Below are 21,514 nucleotides of genomic sequence, written 5' to 3' on the forward strand. Positions count from 1 at the left end.
CATTGCCGAGATGGGCGAAACCTGAAAACCAAGGTTTTTGTCGGATTGAACAGTCAGCCACGACAATTCCTTTACGAGCCCTGTTGGGCCTAAAAGCAGAGAGCCGGGAGAAAGGGGGGATTGCTCCTAGAATCAACTTAATAGTCTCTGCTAAGCTGGGATAAAGCCCGGAGGTGGAAGCGCATCCCGCGAGGCCTTGGCCCCTGTACACTGCTAACGCACAATCTGTATTTCACACCGGGCCTTCAGAGGAGGTTCTGGGAGGGTTAGTCTGGTGCTGAAGATTTGACCCTGAAAGACATGTATAGTAATGGCTCCCCACTGCTTTACACAGACTGCCAGCTGAAATTTGGACTAGGGGAAAAGGATTGTTATCGATACACTCAAGTCAGACACTGGACAACCCACCCAGCAGTGAAGAAGGTGGGCATGAGGATGCTGTCAGGTATCGAACTGACCCTGCAGGAGGGCCAGTCAACTAAAGGGAGTGACCAGGCTCTACAGACTACTCTCCAAGGCGCAACCAATGGATAATCTCCCATACAAAGCGAATTGGGAAAGAGACATGGAAGAGACATTAACGGAGGTGGCATGGAATTATATATGGGCAGTGCTTCCAGATGCACCCCGATTAAACAGTCCGCCCACAAATTATGCCCGAGATGGTTTATGTTCCCATACCGTATACATAAAATTAACAAGACCTACCCACCCCATTTCTGGAGAAACTGTGGCGGGAGGGGGGGACCTATTCCATATGTGGTGGTCATGTCCCAAAGCAGTGGCTTTTTGGAAGGAAATACTAGGTCACAACAAAGATATTGCGGGAACAGAGCTGCCGATGTCTCCGAAAACGATCCTGCTAGGCGCGCCCATAGATGGAGTGTACGCAATGTCAGGGGCGAGAGCCACTTTAATCACTCATCGCCTGTCAGCAGCAAGAATGACTCTTGCACAGGACTGTAAAAGTGAAGCTAGCCCAAGGTGGTGGGTCAAGGTTTGGGCGGGGATGGCCATGGAGAAGATATGTGCCCTCAGCACAAGGAAGTACCTAAAGTTCTTGACAATTTGGAACCCCTTTCATGAACTGGTGAAGGACAGAGAAGCCCAATACTACAGACCACGTCTGCTCAAAAACACACAAGTCATCCGATCCCTGCTACGGGGACGAAAACCTGGCTCAACCTTCCGTAAGCGATCTCATACTGTTCGAACTCTGGACCCCAAAAAGTTGAAATAAAAAGGGAGGGAATAGAGAGGCGGGCTGGGGGAGCGGTGCGGGGCAAAGTATAAATGTGAAAAAAACTCTGAGGCAAAAGGGACAATCATTGAACTGGAGGATATGAAAGTAAGCCGGACATAGATTACAGTCACTAGTTCGCTGAAAATGTTATGATACTTCGATTTTGTATGCCTTCGATCAATAAATAGAGGTTTAAAAAGAAAAAATAATCTATTTTCAGATCTCTGGAGCAGTGAACATTACCAAGAAACTGATCTGAAAACGTGCTTAATCATAACACTTTACACCCACCATCTTCTGTTCAATTCTAGAGCCAAGAGTCCATCTTGAAGGTGAATGTCAAACTTTAAAAATCTACAAATTAAACATACCATAAGGTGGCAGATGTGTTGCCCATATGAATTAGGATGCTTTCCTCCCAAAGGGATTTAAACAAAAGCCATTCAAGTCTTTATTATGCCAATACCCAAACAATAACAGAAAAGTTGCCAGTAATGTTCTTTGTATGGATTCTACTCATTTGCAAAGATGACCTCTGCTCCTCTGTCCTGATCGCAAGAAGGCCCTCATTGGTGCTCTGACCCCTGGACCAATGGGAACAACCAGTCTCAATCCCTGCTTCATGCCTGCTGAGCCTTCCGAAGTGTCCCTGGATCAGCCGGTGGAATGACGAGCTCTCACCTGGGCTACCTCTCTGCAGTCTTCGCTGTTCCGAGTGCATCCTTGGAACGTGGAGGATCTTCAAATTGATACAAGACGCTTGCTCCTGCACTTTCGGCCTTCCAGTCTCAATGGAAGCTGTGCAGGGCTTGCTCCTTTGAACCCTGAAATTCTGTAGTGGTCTTTGGAATCTTCTCCATAGGGTTACATGGGTGTTAAGTCCTGTCCTTAGCTCCCCCTTTCCTGACTTGGATCAGTGGTGGACTAGTCAAGAATCCCCTCCTTGGCCTTCCTAGAGCAGTGGGAATGAGAAAGTTACTAACCTGAACTATGCATAACCTTTTGAAAATCTGAATCGCAACCGCTGACATCGTTCTATCACCTAGTAAACCCACGTGAGAAGTACATCTTTTGGAATAATAACGCAAGGGCACTTCCATCTCAGTTCTGAACTTACTAAGTATTATGGAAATATTCTAGTGTTGCTCTTAGGAGTTTCTACTTTCTTAGTTTCTGAATCTAATTACTTACATGTATTGCACTACTTTTGAATCAAATGCTTTTCTATCTTCTCAAAAGAGTGAATGTATAGATGTATTTTATAGTAGTTGTGTGACAATACTTACCTAGATGATTAATTTTTTTGTGTGCATTTTAAAGGCCTAACAAAACTATTGTATAGGTTTGTACTTACTTGTCTAAATGGAATTATTGGAATGTTACGTGTGTGCATTGTATTGTAGACTTAGACCACTCTCAAACCCATCCTCAGTCCAAACCTTGAAGCTCTGCTACCTTCCTTGATTGGGTTTGGCTTTCCCGTTAACCATAATAGGATGGCCTCCAAAAATCCAACCCTAGGGTTGATTTACGAAATGCATTTGAACAGATTGGTGCTGAGCTGTGGCATACCGTCTTTGGCACTCTAGCCAATGGTGCCCAGGCCACAGGTACATCAGACAGCACATGAAAGCTACCTTTGGGGAATGTTGACTGAATATAGTGGCATAGCTTGACATCAACTGTCAAAAGTACACATATGAGCAGGAGCAGCTAGGTGTCAAACAGCTGGGATGGTGCATTGTGAAAACATTGTGGAACCTTGAGCAATGCAAATCAAACAGCAGAAAGAAAGGGCTATGGTATTAGTGCCAGGGAATGAAAAAGGTGTGGACCATACACCAGGTAGGTTCTGCTTCTTCACTTTATATATCTGCTGTGCAAAGAATGTTCTGATGGGGTTCCCTGCAGTCAGAACAGTCAATTTCTACAGAGAAATGGAGAATGAATGCACTGGTACAACACATTTTAAACAAGGTGTATGTGAACGTTTTGATGTAATTTCAGAAGAGAAATTATTATTTTGATAATGCCCATGCTTGAGTACATGACTATCTGTCCCCCACTACAAATGGGCCACAATAGGGGGCAACAGTTTCCCGGTAAAAGCTGCTATGTTGTGGAACTCCCTGCCTCCCAACCTTAGAGTCGACATGCCCTATCAGAACTTCCACTCCCTGGTAGTCTCCTGGCTGAAATTGGAGACCCACTAAGACTATGAAGTACCGAGCGCTACCTGCACAAATTGTAACCACGTGTACCATCCTACTTACCTGTATATATTGGCCTGTCGGCCTACTACTGATTTGTATATAACATTGGTGTACTGTGTTCCTGTATTATGTATATTCTTTGTACTGTAACCAAGCTTTGAAAATTCTTGTAAAGGCTGCGCCCTGATGCCCCCGGGTACGCTCGCGCAATATAAATAATAACACAAACATTTACAGCAAATGTATATTCAATCAGGGTAAAAGCTCTCCGCTTACCTGTCCGGGCTCTAAGAGTGGCTCCATTAGCTCTACTCCTTCAGAATAGATCTGGATTAGTGCAAGTAAATCCCTGGTTTTCACAGACTCCAGTAGCTCATTCAGTTGAGCGGCAAAGGATATGCATGTTTTTTGGGAAAACCTATGATCTACATATTTAGCAGTGATAAATTCTTTACGGGCAGTCCTGTGAAGAGGGAATAATAAATGTTGATTGAGTGTTGCTTGTTGAAACATGCGTCTGCATCTTATTCAAGTATACACAACAGTAACATTGGTAATTCTAAAATGAGCTTTCTTTGCACCAGTATAGACGCTCAGCACACTCTCTCATGAAATACAACTACCCGGGGATGGATGGGCTGGACGAAGGAGAGGAAAGCACTGGATGACATTGTTGGCAATGTGTTAAAAGCAATACTGACCCATTCGTCAATAATGCTAGTCACTGCCACTGACTGTTTTGTGGATTCACATGGGGCTCAGGCCAATAAGGCAGGCCGGCACCTAAAGGGTAGAGTAGCAAGGCAGCCCAGCATTATAGACATAGTAGAAAGACTGTTGCTGCAGTAAATCGGACACTATGAACTATTAAGCTGGTCAAAGGGGCCAAGCCCGAGACCAGTCTGCAAAATGCATTTAAGGCGAAATTACTTACTTTAACGTTCGTTCTATGGATTCTTCTCCCACATATTCATCATTTTGACCAGAGCCCCTATAAACGAGACCCAAGAAGAACCAATCAGATATTTCAACTGGGATGGTAGAACAAAAGGAGTTTCCTTGCTCTCAGGTTTTACTAGGTATAACAATCAAGAGTTGTCCACTAACTCACACTTTCTCTGTGTGGTAGAGATGAAGTATGAAAGGGTTTTCAGCGGCACAGTCAAGGGACAGGTTCTGCCTGTAGTTGCGTTATGTGGGCCTTGCTGTCTGCCAGCTGCCGACAAATCTGTTTCAATATCCCTGCTTCTTTGGAGATACAATCCCCCCTGATGACAAATTTGAAGCTGTCCCAGACCCTACTGATCCCACATTTAACTAAAAAAAGTCAGTGATGGTTTTGGCCAACCCATCCCGAAACACTGCATCTGCCAGGCCTTCGCTTTGAATATCCAGGGTGTTCTCCACCCCATTCTATTGGTATTGTTAAGGCTAGTACTACTGGGGCGTGATCCGATAGTGTACGTGCCAAGATTGTAACTTCAGTGACCCACTCAACAATGTTGTTAGAGATAAGGAAGTAGTATAGTCGTTAAGTTGTGCTGTGGACTGAGGAGTGAAATATGTACCAACCTCCCCCTGGATGCATTGTTCTACAGATATCATTTAGTTCCCATGCCTAGCATAGTTCCCGTTATCTGAATGTCACCTTAGACACTGGTCTGTGGGTTCCCTCTGTCTCGTCCTGATTGGACTCCATTACAGCATTAAAGTCCCCTGCCCAGACCATTTGCACAGGGGGGGGGGGGGCGCCTCCAATTGTTTTGTTATCCACCCCACGGTTTCTATGGAGTTTAGTTAGATCCGTAAAAATGAATCCGTGCACTCGCCCCTGTATGGTACCATGTATCATCAAGGCCCGTCCTTCCCGGTCTTTGACCTGTTCAATCATTCGAATCCCTACCGTGTTCCGTAGTAGTATACATACCGCCCTGGAGTAAGCAGATTATGAGCAAAAGTATCACTGACAACGCCATCCCTGCCCACATTTCGCCTGCCTCCCGAGGTCAGGACCAGTTGACCAGTGAGGAGAGGCAGCCTTAGCAACCACTGCATTCCCCCAGTTCCACCCTGCTCCTCTTCCCCTCCCACTCCCACCAGCAACCCCAACCTGCCAGTTACCCCACCTATAACAACCAGGTGCACACGCATGATGGTGCGCCAGGGCCCAGTCAACCAGGCTGCCCCAGTCAACAAACATTGCTTTGAATGTCTATTGTCAGGTAAGGATGTGTGCCATCAGCCACAATTGTCTTGTGGTATATTTCGTGGGTAGTCACTCATTGTTCCCTCTGTGGCATGGTGTCCCGGTTATCGACTCAAAAACATACTTGCTTCCTCCAGGGTGTGAACAAAGAGTACGCGGCCATTGTGCTCCACTCTGTAGTTTGGAGGGAAATAACATTGCGTATTTAATATCTTGTTCTCTGAGTCTTCTCTTATCCTCTATGAAAGTCTTCCTGGATGATTGCATCTTGTCTGAAAAGTCTGGGAAGAGGCAGATCGGTGCCCCCTGGAATGACAGGGATTCCTTTTCTCTAGCTTTTCTCAGGGCCCGGTTCCTACTCCAGTAGTTTAGTAGTCAGGCTATTATGGGTCTAGCTGGTGCCCCTGGCACCGGACGTTTCCCACTGGGGATACGGTGGGCTCTCTCTACGATGAATACTGAAGAGAAGTCTTTGTTTCCGAGGAGCTCTCTCAGTAGGTCCTCCACCATAGTCTCCATGTTTTCGCTGATCCGTCGCTTCAGGCACACCTACAATTCTGAGGTTGTTCCTTCGGGACTGGGATTCGAGATCATCTTGTTTGTCCGTTAATTCCTTTATTGCTCTCTTTACCATGGCCAAGGCGCTTGTGTTGGTGTGGGATTTGTCCTCGACCATTGTTAGGCAGAATCCTGTGCAGTGCCCTTAGGGACCACTACACACAATTAAGACTACAGGTGGTGATACAAGTTTTACCTTTGGTACAAGCCTGTACTACTATGTCATAGTGGCGGAGCTTCTAGGCTTATCTCAAGAGTATATGAGCAGTAGCAGAGATTACACAAAGGGACCACAATTACTGTGACTCAAGCAAACATTGACTCAAGGTTTCAGGTAGAAAAATATAAGTACATTTATTTTTAAACCATTCGTTATAAACACAACATTTCTATTAAACTTCAATAAAAACCACACGTTAAATATACTACAACTAACCAATTCACTTTGTACAGTAAGTCTCAAGGTAAGTACCCTGTGTTGGAATGAACCGGTGTTAAGCACAAAAGCACATTACCGCGAATACGAATGCGATCACTTTTTGACAGTTCGGTCTACTAAACAAACGCGTATATGTGACATGAAATGCTACCGGGGCAAAAACACACTTAGCACACGAGATACCCAGAGGGAGTTGGAGGCAAAAATCACAGGCACTATTTTGGTTAGGCAGGCAGAATCAAGAAACGCTCAGACAGGAGTTCAAAAGTCAAAGGGCCGGAGCCAGGGTCGAAGACACTGGGGCCAGTTGCCGAAGATCACACGGTCAGACAGTTCACTATTCAACAGAGCCAAAAGTACTTGGATATTGTCAATGGTCGGAAGCAAAAGTTATAAGAAGGAGGGAAGACAAGGTCAATCCTTGGAAATGAAGAAAAAGGTATTCACCCAGTTTCCTCCACAGAACACAGTACCTTGTTCCAATGGTGCACTGATGCCCTGGCAGTTGTTCCAGTTGGTTTCCCGCAGACCCACGATTCCTGGAGCTTCGTCGAGAAGGAGGACGTCTGAAGCGGGTCTGCACCACACAGGGATGAGCCCGGCAGCAGCGACACGGTATAAAAGGTGCGCTCCTTAAAAACAGGAGAGGCTCTTCAGGTGGCTATCCGGACCACTACAGCAGTGTGCAGCGATTTCGACCACGGAAGAGGATCCTCTGGTTGTAGAGGATGAGCTGGTTATCTCCACCAAGCTCAAGGGAAGAAAACTCCGGACTGGATCTTCTCTGTGTCGTTGAAGGGCATATGGGTAAGGAATGCAGCAGGGCTTCACCGGGACGGGACAGTTGCAGCAGCCGTTGTTCTCTCCGCTTCTCTTCAGTTCCTTGTAGTTCCAGTGGCGACTCTCTGACTTCTAGCCCAAGAGACCTGCCTTTTATGCGAAAAATCCCCATTCACACAGCCTGGCTGTCAATCACCCAGCAGGGGGTTTGTCCAGCCCGGACAACTACCCTGGCCAATCATGACAAAGTGCGACTTGGGTTTCCTAGGATACCCTATGCAGGGGGTGACTACACCCCTCCCTCACATTCAGCCCACCTAGACACCCAGGCGCCTTAAGGAGGGCATCTGGGCAGAAGCCTGCCAAAAGACAGTGAACAAAGAAGGCAAACCTAGTTTGCCGCGCAAAATAAAACACAAGAAGGACTTCAACAAAAACAAATGGCGAATAAACCCAACCGGAGCCATAAGAAAGACGATTTGGTCAAGCAGGTTTATGTTCGAGGCTAATATAATAGCCAAGAACAGTACCAAGTTTATCTAATATAATCGCGGTAGAAAAGTTAGGGTAGATACCACTGCCACCAGCCAAGTCTAAATGTTAAAAGAGCGAAACAATGCTCTACGAGGTACAGATAAAAAAGGGATACGAGTTAACCCTTCCCAGTACTCCATGGAAGATGGGGTGTACTGGATCTGTGGTAGATTGACTAAGTAAAGTTAATGGTAACTTTACAATTTTCTGGGGGACAGTAGTCGCCTCAGAAATGGAGTCGAGGGAAGTCTCAAAGACAACCCTGTGCCACGGCACTGAAGGTGCTGTGTGACACACACAAAGAAGGGGGCTACTGAAGTGGTGTACTCACAAAAACAGATGGATACACATAGCAAAACACAGGTAAGAGTGGGGGAAAAGCTCTCACTCTTACCAGGTCGAAAAAACTTAACTCCAGAAGTCCAGCAAAGCGGCTGGGGGACTCACTAGGTCAGGGAAATAAGCCATAAATGAGAATTCTCCCGAACAACCGTCGATACTCTGCCCTCAGCTACACCCAGGCGTTCTCTATGTTTGTCAAGAAGCACTTGCATATGGTCCACCAAACACGTTAGGGTGTCCCATTTCCCAACCAGTGACTGGATTCTTGTCTGTACCTGCCCCAGCATTTTCTTGATGTCATTGAGTGCCCCGCCGGTGTCCAGTGGTGCAGGCTGAGTGGTGCTGCCTGGGGGGGGGGCATCACCAGAGGGTAGATGTTTGGTCACCACAGGGTTCTCAAAGTGCAATATGATTGGGGTTTACTAGATTTTTGGGTTTTCGACATGGTCTAACTTGTTTGATTGAGGCCTTCTCCTACTGTCTGCCGTGTTTTTGCTGTGCTTCTCTAGGTTTGCACCCCCTGCTAAGATGTGCACACTGCTTCCCACCTCTGTGAAGCCTCTGCTTACTCTCTGTTCAGTTTCACTGTCCGGACATGAATTTGAGGCGTCCCTCCCTCTGTGTATCTTTCAGGTGTTAAGGACCCAACTCCCGTCGTGCATCCGTCCGGAAAAGGAGGGTGACCCAGGTACCCACCGCCCCCCTTCACCTCTCTTTCCGTTCTGCCACCAGTTGTTGTGTGGAGGGGTTGGGGGGGTATATTTTGGCTGTTGGGTCCCGCTGGGTTTCACTGGTTCTGGGTTGTAGCTTCTGGTCCTGATATATGCGGTATCTCTCCCCGGGGTGCGCCCTGGGCTGTGTCTCTGAACGCATTCCTGACATTTTGGGCCGCAATGCGGGTCGCTGTGTATTTTACGGTTTCCGGTTTTCCCAGACATTCACTACAGCTATTTTGCAGGCATGTGGTGGTGGGCGGAGGAGGCGGCGGCGGGGACGGGGGCTTAGCTCTCTCCGGGGCAGGATCGTCCCCTTTGTTGGAGTCCCCCAGGGGCCTCCCGCACACAAGCAAGCGCGTTCACTTCATACTCTCAGGCCGGGTCCGCATCTTCAGCGCGGGCTTCCAGTTGGTGTCCTCCATCTTGTTACGTGCCTGTGGGCGGCTCCTGGAGGATTCTCCTTTGGTGCACTCCAAGGGTGGTAGATGCAGGCCGCTCCAGGTCTCTGCCTCCGATGCTGGATTGGTTCCCCTGTGTGGCACGGTCTCTCCACGCAGTGTACCACCCTCCTCACCACTTGCGTATTAGCTTTCAAGTGCCTTCCACTGGCACCATTTCTTCTTTCGCCAAGACGAAGAAGAATGGCTTCTAGAGTGGGGTCACTTTGTTTTCTTACGATGCCTATCCTTCCCCTTTTTGGGGGTGTGTTCCTCCATTTCACCCTCTCAACACCAAACAACAAACCGTGCCAGAGATTTGACGATTGGCCCAAAGCCAGTTTCCCAGCTCTCTCACGTAGGGATTTTGGCTGCATTTTCAAGCACAATGCGCAGGCCTCCATGTTGTGACTCGGACACAAGCACCACAAACGTCATGGGGATCAGTCACCGACATTTTAGCCTCGCAATCGGTGCACCTTTTGAAGCCTGAAATCAAGTGAGTTGACATCGCGGTGAGGTTTCTGAAGAAGAAATGTGTTCCAGGTGCAGTGTGCAAGCGCGTGGAAAAGAAGAATTGAAGCATGGGGAATAGTGATGTGGAATATATACCAGCAAGATGGATCGACAGCCACACTGAGGTCCATGACGACCCCTGTCAAAAAGGTTTCAGAGGAGCTATCAAGATGAGGAATCTGTGGGAGAGAAAATCAATCCATTAAAGTGAGAACTAGAGTCTGTTGTGAGATCCATGCAGTTTCTTTTTCAAAGTGACTCACAGTGTACCATGATTACCAGTGAGTGAATGGTGCGTGAGGGTATGGGCTGAGCTACATTCAGTAGCAGACCTCTCTCAGATCCTTCTGAAAGCTCATAGTGTTACCCTAAGAGACATTCCAGACAAAGAACGTTGAGTTGATGTTAAGACATTTCATACAGACAGAAAGGCATGGTTGATCCGGCAGGTGAGAATCACCCACACGCTCCAACCCAGGGCATTCTCCCTGTGTTCAAATAAAGAGATTGGCAGTCATGCACTCAGACTAGAACTATATTAAAATGTTTCCCTTGTTATAGACTGCAGTCTTCTAAGTCTGCTAGCGGAGTCATAGCATCTGGTGCAATTCAGCGGCTCTGTGTTCTCTGCATACACAGAGGACCGAGATTGACCACAGAGAAATGACACTCTGGGACCCTATACAGAAAGGAAAGGTGTTGCTAAGCAATAGAATATATTCTGAGGGGGAAAAGAGACCATTACTAACAAACTGAGTAATGTTGTTTCTAATGGATTACGCCTTCCTTCCACGCATACCTCATCTCAGAAATGTACTCTCCAGCCTCTGGCTTGGAATATTTTTTTTTCTCCACCATTTGATGTGCAGGGCAGGTCAGTTTGCGTTCATTGGCCCTCATGACTCCATATGTGGTATCACGGCCAGCAAATAGAGCCTGCTGTTGGACCTATAATATCACCTACACCTTTTTAGCCTGCATTCAGAGGCTGAGAAACCACAAGACTACAACAGGTTTGTATTGTGGGGTAGATTGGGAGGGCGTTGAGGACTATGTGGAAGAAATGGCTAATCCATAAACAGGAACATTACACAGAGGTAAGACATTTATTTTAGAATGGATTCTTTCCCCCAACAGATTCCTCATCTTATAAACCGTCACTTGATTGGTGGTCCTATGAATTTAATGATATCAACCATGAATGGTAAGGATGAACCTTATTTCTGGGACATCTTGTTGATATGCGTAAAGTTGCGTCCGCTTTATAGTAACATAGTCTTGCGAGGATAACTGGTACCGATCAATGGGTTCAGTAAATCTCTGCCTCAAATGGATGCAGGATGCCATGAGGCCTAGCAACCTCAAAAACGTCGAAGGCTGGGAGACGTTGGCCATTTTGAAACTTGGTGGCCATCTGCAGAATATCTTGAGCCCTCACCTCTGGTGGCGAGGCTTTTCCCAGGGAAGTGTCCAGGACCGCTCCAATGAACTGGAGTCTCTGTGACGGTATCATCTGTGACTTCTTTAAATTGAGGGAGAAGACCAGTTTGTGAAGGAAGTGGCAGACATAATCTAGCTGGATCTGAGCTTGTTCCGGAGATAGAGCTCTGATCAGCCAATCGTCCAGGTAGGGGTAGACATGAATCCCTTCCCTCCTTAGACTTGCAGCCACTACCGACATTAGCTTGGTGAAGACCCTCGGGCGGAGGTCAGCCCAAATGGCAGAACTCGAAATTGATAATGAGAGCCGCCAATTGCGAACCTCAGGTATTTCCTGTGTTTGAGATGGATTGGCACATGGAAATAAGCATCCTGAAGGTCCAGAGATACCAGCCAGTCTAGGAGCTGGAGGGCCTGAAGGATCTGAGAAAGAGTTACCATCTTGAACTTGTCCTTCCTGAGGAACTTGTTCAATTCTCGTAAGTCCAAGATAGGTCTCAGTCCTCCGTCCTGATTCGGTATTAGGAAGTAGGGGGGAGTACCAGCCCTTGTTCCTCTCCGCTACAGGTACCGGTTCTATGGCACCTTTCTCCAGCAGGTCTACAATTTCCTGCAAGAGGAGCGGATCTGGAACTTTCCGAGAGCTGTTGCCCGGTGGATGACTCTGAGGAATGCGTAGAAAAGGCAGGCAGTAACCTTGAGCAACTGTCTCCAATGCCCAAGCATCTGACGTAATAGCCAGCCATTTCGTCAGTTGTTGAGTTAGCCTGCCCCCTACTGGTGTCTTGTGAGGAGAGACCTCAGAGATTTAGAGGCGGCTGATGCAGGTGCCGAGGGTAAAGAGGTACCTGCTGCTGCGGCAGCTTTTGTATTTTTACCCCGTCCCACCTCCGGTGAATCTTTTTTTTGACCTCTTTGAACCGACTGTCCTCTGCCTTTTCTGAATGCGGAATAAAAGCGAAAGGACTTACCTCTCCAAGAGGTTCCTGAGGGGCGATATGACGTTTGACGGATTGCAGCACCCAGGGATTTTGCTGCTGCTTTGGATGTCTGTAACTTTTCTAGGCTGTCATCCGCCTTCTTACCAAACAAAGAGCCGCCGCCAAAGGGCATATTTAAAAGTCTGGCTTGTACATCTGGAGCAAACCCAGACTTTCGCAACCACGCAAATCTGCGGGTTGTAGTACTTGCCGCCATGGCCCTACTGATGCGGTCAGCAGAATCAATGCCAGTTTGAAAGGATTCGCACATTGCGTCTTTACCATCCTTAATGATGTTTAGAAACGCTTCCCTTTCTTCTCCCTCTGGGAGGCAGTCAGCCGCTGATGAAGCACACTCCCAAAGTGTATGGCTGAACCTTGCGAGCGTACAAGTAGCGTTAATAGATTTCAACGCCATGCTACATGCAGAAAGAACTTTTTTAGCCATAGAGTCGTATCTTTTGTCATCCCTGTCCTGTGGAACAGTGGGGTATACCGATTTACTGCCTGATGCAGTTGCTGCTTGGACAACCAGACTCTGGAGTTGGATGTTTAGACAAAAATTCCCGATCAGTAGTAGATACCCTGTATTTGGCTGATAACTTCTTGTTAAACGCCGGGATAACCTCAGGAGTTTCCCAGTTAGCCAATATTTTTCTTTGTAATGCAGCGTGAAATGGAACCACAGCATCCTCGTGTGGGCCTTTGACTAAGATGTCTGTAAGGTCATCCTGTTGGAATGCAGCTGAAAGTGTAAACCAACCCGTGAATTCTATGATTCTCGCCATTAAAATTCTGTAAGGGGTCTCAGCATGTTCCCCTGGGTCTGGTTTGGCAAATTCTATTTCTGGCGAAGTATCTAACCCACTTGCCTTATATAAGGATTCTCTAAGGTCCTTCAACCTATTTTCCTCAGAGGTAAATTCCTCTGGTTCTGGTGTTGCAGATCTCTGCAACCTAAAGGGTCTTTCTTGATCTGAACCCTCCCCTTCCTCATAGATTGAAGACAAAGGTCTGAAATGATCAGACCTTGGAAATGGGTTAAATCCCATTTCCAGAGCAGAAGGGGCTAAATTTGTCATAATCGGTTGGGAAAAAGTTGACGTCGTCGACGCGGACGTTAAAGGCTTCGAAAACACCGAAAAAGGCGTCGGGAAGATTGGAAGTGGCCTCGAAGAACTCGAGAGGATCGGGATAATACTCGAGGTTGTCGATGACCTCGAAGTCATGTTAGAGGCTTTGGGTATGACCACTGGCTTTGAGGTAGTGACAGCCGTGGGTTTGCTCTTTTTCGGCATCAGCGTCGAATCGATCGACCTATGCGTCGATGAGCCCTTCGACAATGGCGTAGATGACGCAGATTTATGCGTCGAAGGGACCTTCGACGCTGGCGTCTCTGGCACAGTGCCTTTTCTCGAGGGTTTGTGACGCTCGAGTAGTTTCTTTCGCTGGGTGCAACGACTCGCAGCATTTAGATTTTTCGGGTCTTTCACCCAGGGTATCACCCTCAGCTGTCTTCGAGGGGGTCTAGGTCGCTTTCTCGAAGACACTAAGCATCCTTTTACGGAATTCCTCCCACTCAGCCTGAGAGCTGTGTTTTGTGGGGCAGGTGACTCTTTCCGGAGAAACAGAAGACGACGAGGAAGGGGATCTTCGACGTCTCTTACTTGAATGCCTGGATCTCGAAGACCGAGAATGTTTCCTGTGTCGCCGAGGAGACGAACGTCTCGACTCTGCCAAGGAAACATTTGAAGGCGTTTAGCTGTCTTACCTCTCTCATGCTTCCCCTTCAAGGCTTTCGCCATCATGGACATGCAGTCCTCGCACTCCGAACATTGGTGCTCCGATACCAGGCGCCACAAACAGATCCTGTGAGGATCTGTCAACATTTTCTTTCCACAGTCTCGACATTTTTTGAAGCAGGACCGCGGAGTCGTCGGTTCGGGTGAGGAAGCCATCGAGTAAGAGTTGGTTTATTCTCGAGGAATAATGAAGAATATATTCTCTGACTAACGAACTGAGCAACGCGATTCCGAGGCCCACAAAGCGCAGAAAAACAGAACTGAGCAACAGACGCTGCGCAAGTCTATTTATATACATTGATGACGTCGGCACCGAAACGGGTGCTGTCGAGGGACATCAGCTTGAGGGACATCGGCTCGAGGGACGTCGACGCGCAGTGCCCTCTACTGAAAAACAAATTCCGAGGCCAGCAAGCTGGAGATGATCTATCAAGATAAGGAATACGTCGGGGGACACAATCCCTTCGAAATTACTTTCACAATAAATAAAAAGCATAATTACAATTAAAATATAGTTTTGCTTAGCATGTCAAATTTACAAATCACATTTTCTCAATTACAACACAGAATTTAAATCTGAATGCCTATAAACCCACCTTCCATCTCGAGTAGCTTCACCTGCCTACCCATTGGTATTATGAAGAGAAGAGAAGACAATGTCTAATATATTAATTGTCGCTATTCTAACTGTTGTTTTCCGTGTAGTAAATATCTCAAAGTTCCTCATTAGTTTTCACAGTATGCATTATCAGCATACGTTTATAAAGAAGAACAAGTTACTCTCTTACCTGGTAACGTTCTTTTGATGGGATGGTCCGACGACATATTCCATATCTATGACAGTAATTACCACAGCTGTGCTGCTTTGGAAAATCTTTCGGCGTCTGCGTCCATGACATCGATACGCTGTCCTCGAGGGCCTCCGTCGAGCCGACATCACCGGATGTTATAAGTAGGACGCACGACGCCCGTAGCCTCAGTTGTATTTTTTTCCCAGAACGTATGGCGCCAATCTTCTGCCAGTATGACCACAGAAAGCCTTGCGGAACCGTAAGCTGCAAATCGCATAAGAATTCTGTAGTGGGGTAGGCAGCGATATGGAATACGTCGTCGGACCATCCCATCGAAAGAACATTACCAGGTAAGAGTAACTTGTTCATCGAGGGGATTGGGTCCTCCGACGTATTCCATATCTATGACAGACTCCCAAAGCAGTACCAACGTATGGAGGAGGGAAAAAGAATTTAGAATATAGAAATTTAGAACGCCCAATCAAATTGCAGAGTAAAGGACCACCTTGCCAAAGGCCAGATCCTGCCCATGGATGGAATCTAGGGAGTAGTGTCGTACTAAAGTATGGACCGAAGCCCAAGTGGCCCATACCCCTAGTAGAATGGGCCCTTAAGCCTACCGGAGGGTCCATACCCGCCAAGCGGTAGCATTTAGAAATTGCCAAGATAATCCATCTAGACAAAGTCTGCTTAGTAACAGCTTGTCCCAAACGCCTTCCAGCATAACCTATAAAGAGCTGATCATCCACTGACCCGGGACATGCGTGAAATGTAGAAACTTAAAGCTCTCCTAGGATGTAACCTATGGAGCCTAGGGTGGAAGATAAAATGCCAGAAGAATGAACTTCTGGCTTAAATGAAATTCCGACACCACCTTCGGAAGAAAGGAAGGATGAACTCTAAGGACAACCCTGTCCTTATGAAAAAAAGTGAAGGGTGGCTTAACTGAAAGTGCCTGCAACTCACTCACTCTGCGAGCGGAAGTGACCGCAACTAAAAATACAGTTTTAAGGGGTAACAGTCCCAAAGGACAAGAATGCAAAGGTTCAAATGGAGCACCCATTAGAAACTTGAGAACAAGGTTCAAATCCCAACCGGGCACCTGGACAGGTGACGGAGGGAACACATTAGTGAGCCCTTTCAGAAACTGAGAAATTAAAGGGATTTTAAAATAAGAACATTCCTCAGACGAGTGCTTAAATATGGACAGCGCCGCCAGGTAACCTTTAATGGTACCCACTTGCAAGCCCTTGTGGGCTAAAGAAAGCAAAAAAGACAGAACCACAGGAATGTCACATGAAAAAGAATCGACATTCTTAACCCTGCACCAGTCGCAGAACTTTCTCCAACGGCAACGGTACAGGGACTTTATTGCCGGCTGTCTGGCCAAAAGCAATACCTCCATCACGTCTTCAGGGAGGGCCCAATCCTTATACCTCAACCTTTCAGAAGCCAAGCGTGAAGGTTGAGGGATCTGACCTCTGGATGGAGACCCTCACCCCCCCTCCCGTGAGAACTGATTGTCTCGGTAGGGAAGACGACGTGGAGGGCAGATGGACAAGTCGAGAATGTCCGGGTACCACATCCTCCGGACCCATGCGGGAGCAATGAGGATCATCTGGGCACCGAACCTCCGTAACCTCCGCAGCACTTGCGGGATGACTGGGACTGGAGGAAACGCGTACAGCAGTGGGAAGGACCACTCCACCACGAACGTGTCTCCTAAGGCTCCTCTTGGAGGAAATTCCCACGAGCAGAACCTTTCGCACTTCCGGTTGACACTGGAGGCCAAGAGTCCCACTTGAGGGGTCCCCCAAAGGGCGAAGATCTCCAGGAGAATCTCCTGAGCCAACTCCCACTCGTGAGAGATCACGCTCTGCCTGCTTAGAGCGTCCGCCGTCTCGTTTTCATCTCCAGCCAGATGAACTGCCAAGATCGAAATTTCCTTCTGGATGACCCAGAACCAGAGCTGCATCGCCTCCCTGCACAGTGGAAGTGACCCTGCCCCCCCCTTTTTGTTGAGGTAGTGCATGGCCATTGTGTTGTCCGTCAGAATCAGGACATTCTTCCCTCGCACAGTCGGAACAAAAGCCTTCAAGGTAAGCCTGACGGCCCTCAGCTCCAACAGATTGATATGGAGTCTGGACTCCGACGGAGACCAACGACCGCTGACTCAACTCGTTGGCATGAGCTCCCCATCCCGTGAGGGATTCGTCCGTCACGATCGTCACCTCCGGCCAGGGTAGCCAAAATGGAGCCCACCTCATCAGAGTGCCTTCGTCGGCCCACCACAGAAGGTCCCAGGTGACCGAGGGCGGCACCTGAACGTGGTCCGACATCCTGCCTGAGGACTGTGACCACTGCATCTTGAGAGACCATTGCAGAGATCTCATCCGCAACCGGGCCTCTGGCACCAGAAGAATGCAGGATGCCATGAGGCCAAGCAACCTCAAGAACTCGAACGTCGGGAGACTCTGGGCATGTTAAAACTTGTGCACCATCTGCTGAATGTGATGAGCCCTCATCTGGGGAGGAAAACAATGCCCCAGGGATGTGTCGAGCACTGCTCCGATGTACTGGAGCCGCTGAATTGGCGTCAAGTGGGACTTCTTTAAGTTAAGGGAGAAGCCCAGCTTGTGACGGGAGTGGCAGGTGACGGACAGATGATCCAGGACTTGCTCGGGAGAGCGCGCCCTGATCAACCAATCGTCAAATGGCAGGTCCCGAAACTGGAAGTGCGAGTCGCCAACCGCGAACCTCAGGTACTTCTTGTGCTTGAGATGGATCGGCACATGAAAGTAAGTGTCCTTGAGGTCGAGAGACACTAACCAGTCCTGAAGTTGAAGGACCTGGAGGACTTGAGAGAGAGTAACCATCTTGAACTTGTCCTTCCTTAGGAGCTTGTTCAAACCGCGCAAGTCCATGATGGGTCTCAATCCCCCGTCTTTCTTTGAAATAAAAAAATAAGGGGAATACCATCCCTTGTTCCTCTCCGCTACAGGCGCCAGTTCTATGGCGCCTTTCTCCAACAGGGCTTGTATTTCCTGCGCAAGGAGCGTCTTTGGGATCTTTGTTTCTGCCGCATATGTAATAATGGAAACTACTTTTTGTTGGAAAAATGACATATGAGAGCAGGTAAATTTTCCATACTTAAACAGAAGGATCTTCGCTTGTGATATCAAAGTAGTCACCTTTAAGTTCAAGGTGACTTCTTGTGATCTATCATGATGGGAGTTGCTAAAAGTTACTTTCAAATATTTATATTCGGGCACCACTGTCAGCTTCTGCTCATGAATGGTCCAATTGAATCTGTTAGAACATTTTGGAAGGGGTTTCCCACATTCTACAATTTGGGTTTTTTCCAAGTTAACTTTCAAATAGTTTTTAAATGTATAATGAGCCAGTTGATTTAGTCATTTTTGAAGCCCACTTGGTGTTTGTGACAGCAACACCAGGTCATCAGCATAGAGTAACCAAGCTATGACCTGGTTGTCTAATTTCGGAGCGTCAGCCATAGCAGTCAAAAGGTTTACACCCATATTTAGGATAAACAGATTGAAAGATGTAGAGGCCAATATGCAGCCTTGTTTAAGTCCACGTTCAGTCTTAAAGGCGGAGGAGAGGTGGCCTTCCATGTTCAATTTAACCTGCATCGAGGTGTTCAAATGAAGTAAGTTCATTATTGTAATTAACGAATGAGGACAACTATAATCAGTTAGTTTAGCTTAAGTAGTTGTCGATTAATGGAGTCAAATGCCACCAGACGTCAACAAAAGCCATATAAAGGGGTTGCTTCTGTGTTTCATAAATTGACTTCAATACATTAAGTGTGGAGATGTTAATGGTGGTGCCCAGACCGGCAACAAAGCCCGTTTGAAAAGGATCTCTCATATTAGAAGCTAATGACCAGGCATTTAAATCTTGCAAAACTATGAGACTATAGATTTTGCCTGGGGCATCTAATAAGGCGATCGGCCTGTAGCTGGTCGGATCCGGTCGATCACCTTTGTTATAGATCGGCAGGAATGCTGCCATGAGCATGGAATTTGTTGCTTATACTGAATAGTTATTAAAAAATGGTGTATAGAATTGAGGCCCAGATTTCAGGATTTTTTTTAAACAGAAATTTGACAAGCCATCTGGGCCCGAGCTCTTGAAGCACTCACTTTATTAATATAATTGAGAACATCCTCCCTGTCAAACTGAAGACCAAAGCTAGGGGCTGGATTTACGATCCCTGATATGGACTTAGGCTCAGGAGCTGCATCTAACTTGGAAAAATGATAAATCCAATTTTGTTCAGTCACTCCGTTAATTTGGATTGCTAGTTGCGAGGAAGTGGTAGCAAAGTTGATTGCTTTCCATATTTGAGCCGTGTTTTGCCCTGTAATGGCCTTAGCATAGCTTCTCCGTTGCTCTGATAACGTAAGGCTCTTCGCCCTCAAATCCAATTCCTATGTTTGGTTTTTATTGAGCGTAAGGCAGCTTCTCTTTGCACAATCGGTAAACCGATTTGTCTTTTTTGTTTTCTAAAGAGAGCTTTCCTATCTCTAACGTCCTGATTAAAGACATGTGTCGGGAAACCTTTGTTACGCTGGTTCGTAAAGTTAGTATAAAGTTGCATCTGATCACAATACTCAACATTAGCAGCATTATCAACAGATCGCCAAGTAACCATATTCTGGAAATCAGCTTGTGTTTGTTCATTAAATTGTAACAATGATTTTTCTGTTCTGACCATCTAAGTCTGTTTAACTGATTATTAATCCCGAAAGCACCAAAGTAACCGACCCAGACCCAAGTATGCTCAGACTACAAGTCAGTAACGAATGGTCACTGTAGGTAGACGGGACAATGAGAAAGTCAGAGACACAAGAGAAAAGATTCATGCTCACAAATATAATCAATCGTAGCACTCTGAGAGCCCCTATGCCAGGTTTCCTGTGGTGGGGAATCAGTTGCGTTTGAGCCATTCAATATTACCAAATTCCATGTGCCAATAAAGTTATTCCACATTCGATTTCGTTCGGACACTTTTGCACTTTTTTTTGGTAAACAAATGTAGATTTAGGTCACAGGCAACAATAATATGCATTATGCCATGTTGCAGCACTATAGTTCCATCAAACCATTTAACTCACGAAAAAAAGAAGCATTCGTTATACTCAAGGGTTTCCAATACAAGTTCACACAAGCAAGATGTAGTGTTTGTATGGTTATTAACGTTAATTGCATGAAAGAGTTGGGCGACTAAGGAATCTACTAGTTATATTTTTGGGGAACAATGGCATTTGCTGGTGAAATGGACTTGAGATTTTTTATAGTTGGTGTCCGCAGAAGAGTCTTTCATTGGGATACATGGAATGAGTACTTGGATTTGTTGGGACTAGAAAACCAAGATCATATAGGGAAGATTTAGCCAGCCAAATCGTGTTCCGCACAATACGAGATTTCATCCAAATGCGTGCTACACTTAAATTAGTTTTATCTGGAAATTCAACTTGGTCGAGATCACTATTAACAATATCTTCCAAAGCTGCAAAATCCGAAAATGATGTCAAAATACTTTTCCTGTTCATATCATATCTCGGGAATGCATCTACACGACAGCTGATTTAAAAAAAAAAAATAAAAAAAAAAAAAAAAAAAAGAGTGCAGTACATTTATTTTTTCTTTGAATCAGTTTTCAATATAGATTTTTTTGTGTTTGTCTGTGGAAGTTGCGACCAGGAGTTTACATTAGTCGGTGGTCTGATGTATTCACCTTATTTTGAGAAGTTACTGACATCAATGACTTCTTAAGATTATTTTGGTCTGCCTGAAGCTGAGCTAAGGAAATCCTGATGTCAGTCAAATTCTCAATTTTTTGTGTGTTAGAAGGCTGGGAGTTGTGTCTCTCATACAAAGTCGAAACTGCCTTTTTGTTGCAACATTCAGAAGGATTCTCCATGGTAGGTTCATCACACATTACAATCGATGGAGTCTCGATAACAGGAACTCCAATACTTTTAACTTGCCCGATAGCCATAGAAGGAATGATGGGAGGTTTGTACCTAAATTGACGCATATACGTATCAATAGCTTTCCTGCGTTCCTGTCTGTTGGCGTCAGCTTCTAAGTTTTGAGCACAGTTCTCACCGTTCAAGGACATGGAGGGTTTAATCTGCCATTGTGATGGGGGCCCGCAGGGACTGCTTTCATCCCCAGCTTGATGCTCCTCTACAACTTTAACGAGGGCATCTAGCGGGGAGTGAACTGGGATAGAGAGAATATCATATCACTATATGGGCCCTTAAGATTTTTTACATAGGCTATGTTAGAATATTTTTTAGTGACTGCAGCAGATGACATAGTAAGCCTTTTATTTGGTTTCATGATGTTTTTAAAGAACTGTTTGGTTGTGGCATTCGTGGCGGTTTTAGAGGACTTCATATTTTTAGATTTGCATAATCGGAGCATCTTTCTTATTGAAAATCGTGTAGGCAACCTTGGAGGGCAGATCTACCTCCTGTCATGC

General features: G+C 46.4%; 1 protein-coding gene across 5 annotated transcripts in view; it reads right to left on the minus strand.

Annotated features, from left to right (window-relative positions):
• The window catches only part of ASAP1 (ArfGAP with SH3 domain, ankyrin repeat and PH domain 1), a 2,617,237-nt gene that overhangs the window by 1,167,144 nt on the left and 1,428,579 nt on the right, over positions 1-21,514 (minus strand). For all 5 annotated transcript variants that reach the window (XM_069621633.1, XM_069621635.1, XM_069621634.1 and 2 more), the window contains one exon: positions 3,733-3,919. In XM_069621633.1, the coding sequence (XP_069477734.1) occupies positions 3,733-3,919 (187 nt within the window). The remainder of the gene's footprint in view (positions 1-3,732; positions 3,920-21,514) is intronic.

The sequence above is a fragment of the Ambystoma mexicanum genome, chromosome 5q (genome assembly GCF_040938575.1).
Source record: "Ambystoma mexicanum isolate Mex_15411 chromosome 5q, UKY_AmexF1_1, whole genome shotgun sequence".
NCBI lineage: Eukaryota > Metazoa > Chordata > Amphibia > Caudata > Ambystomatidae > Ambystoma > Ambystoma mexicanum.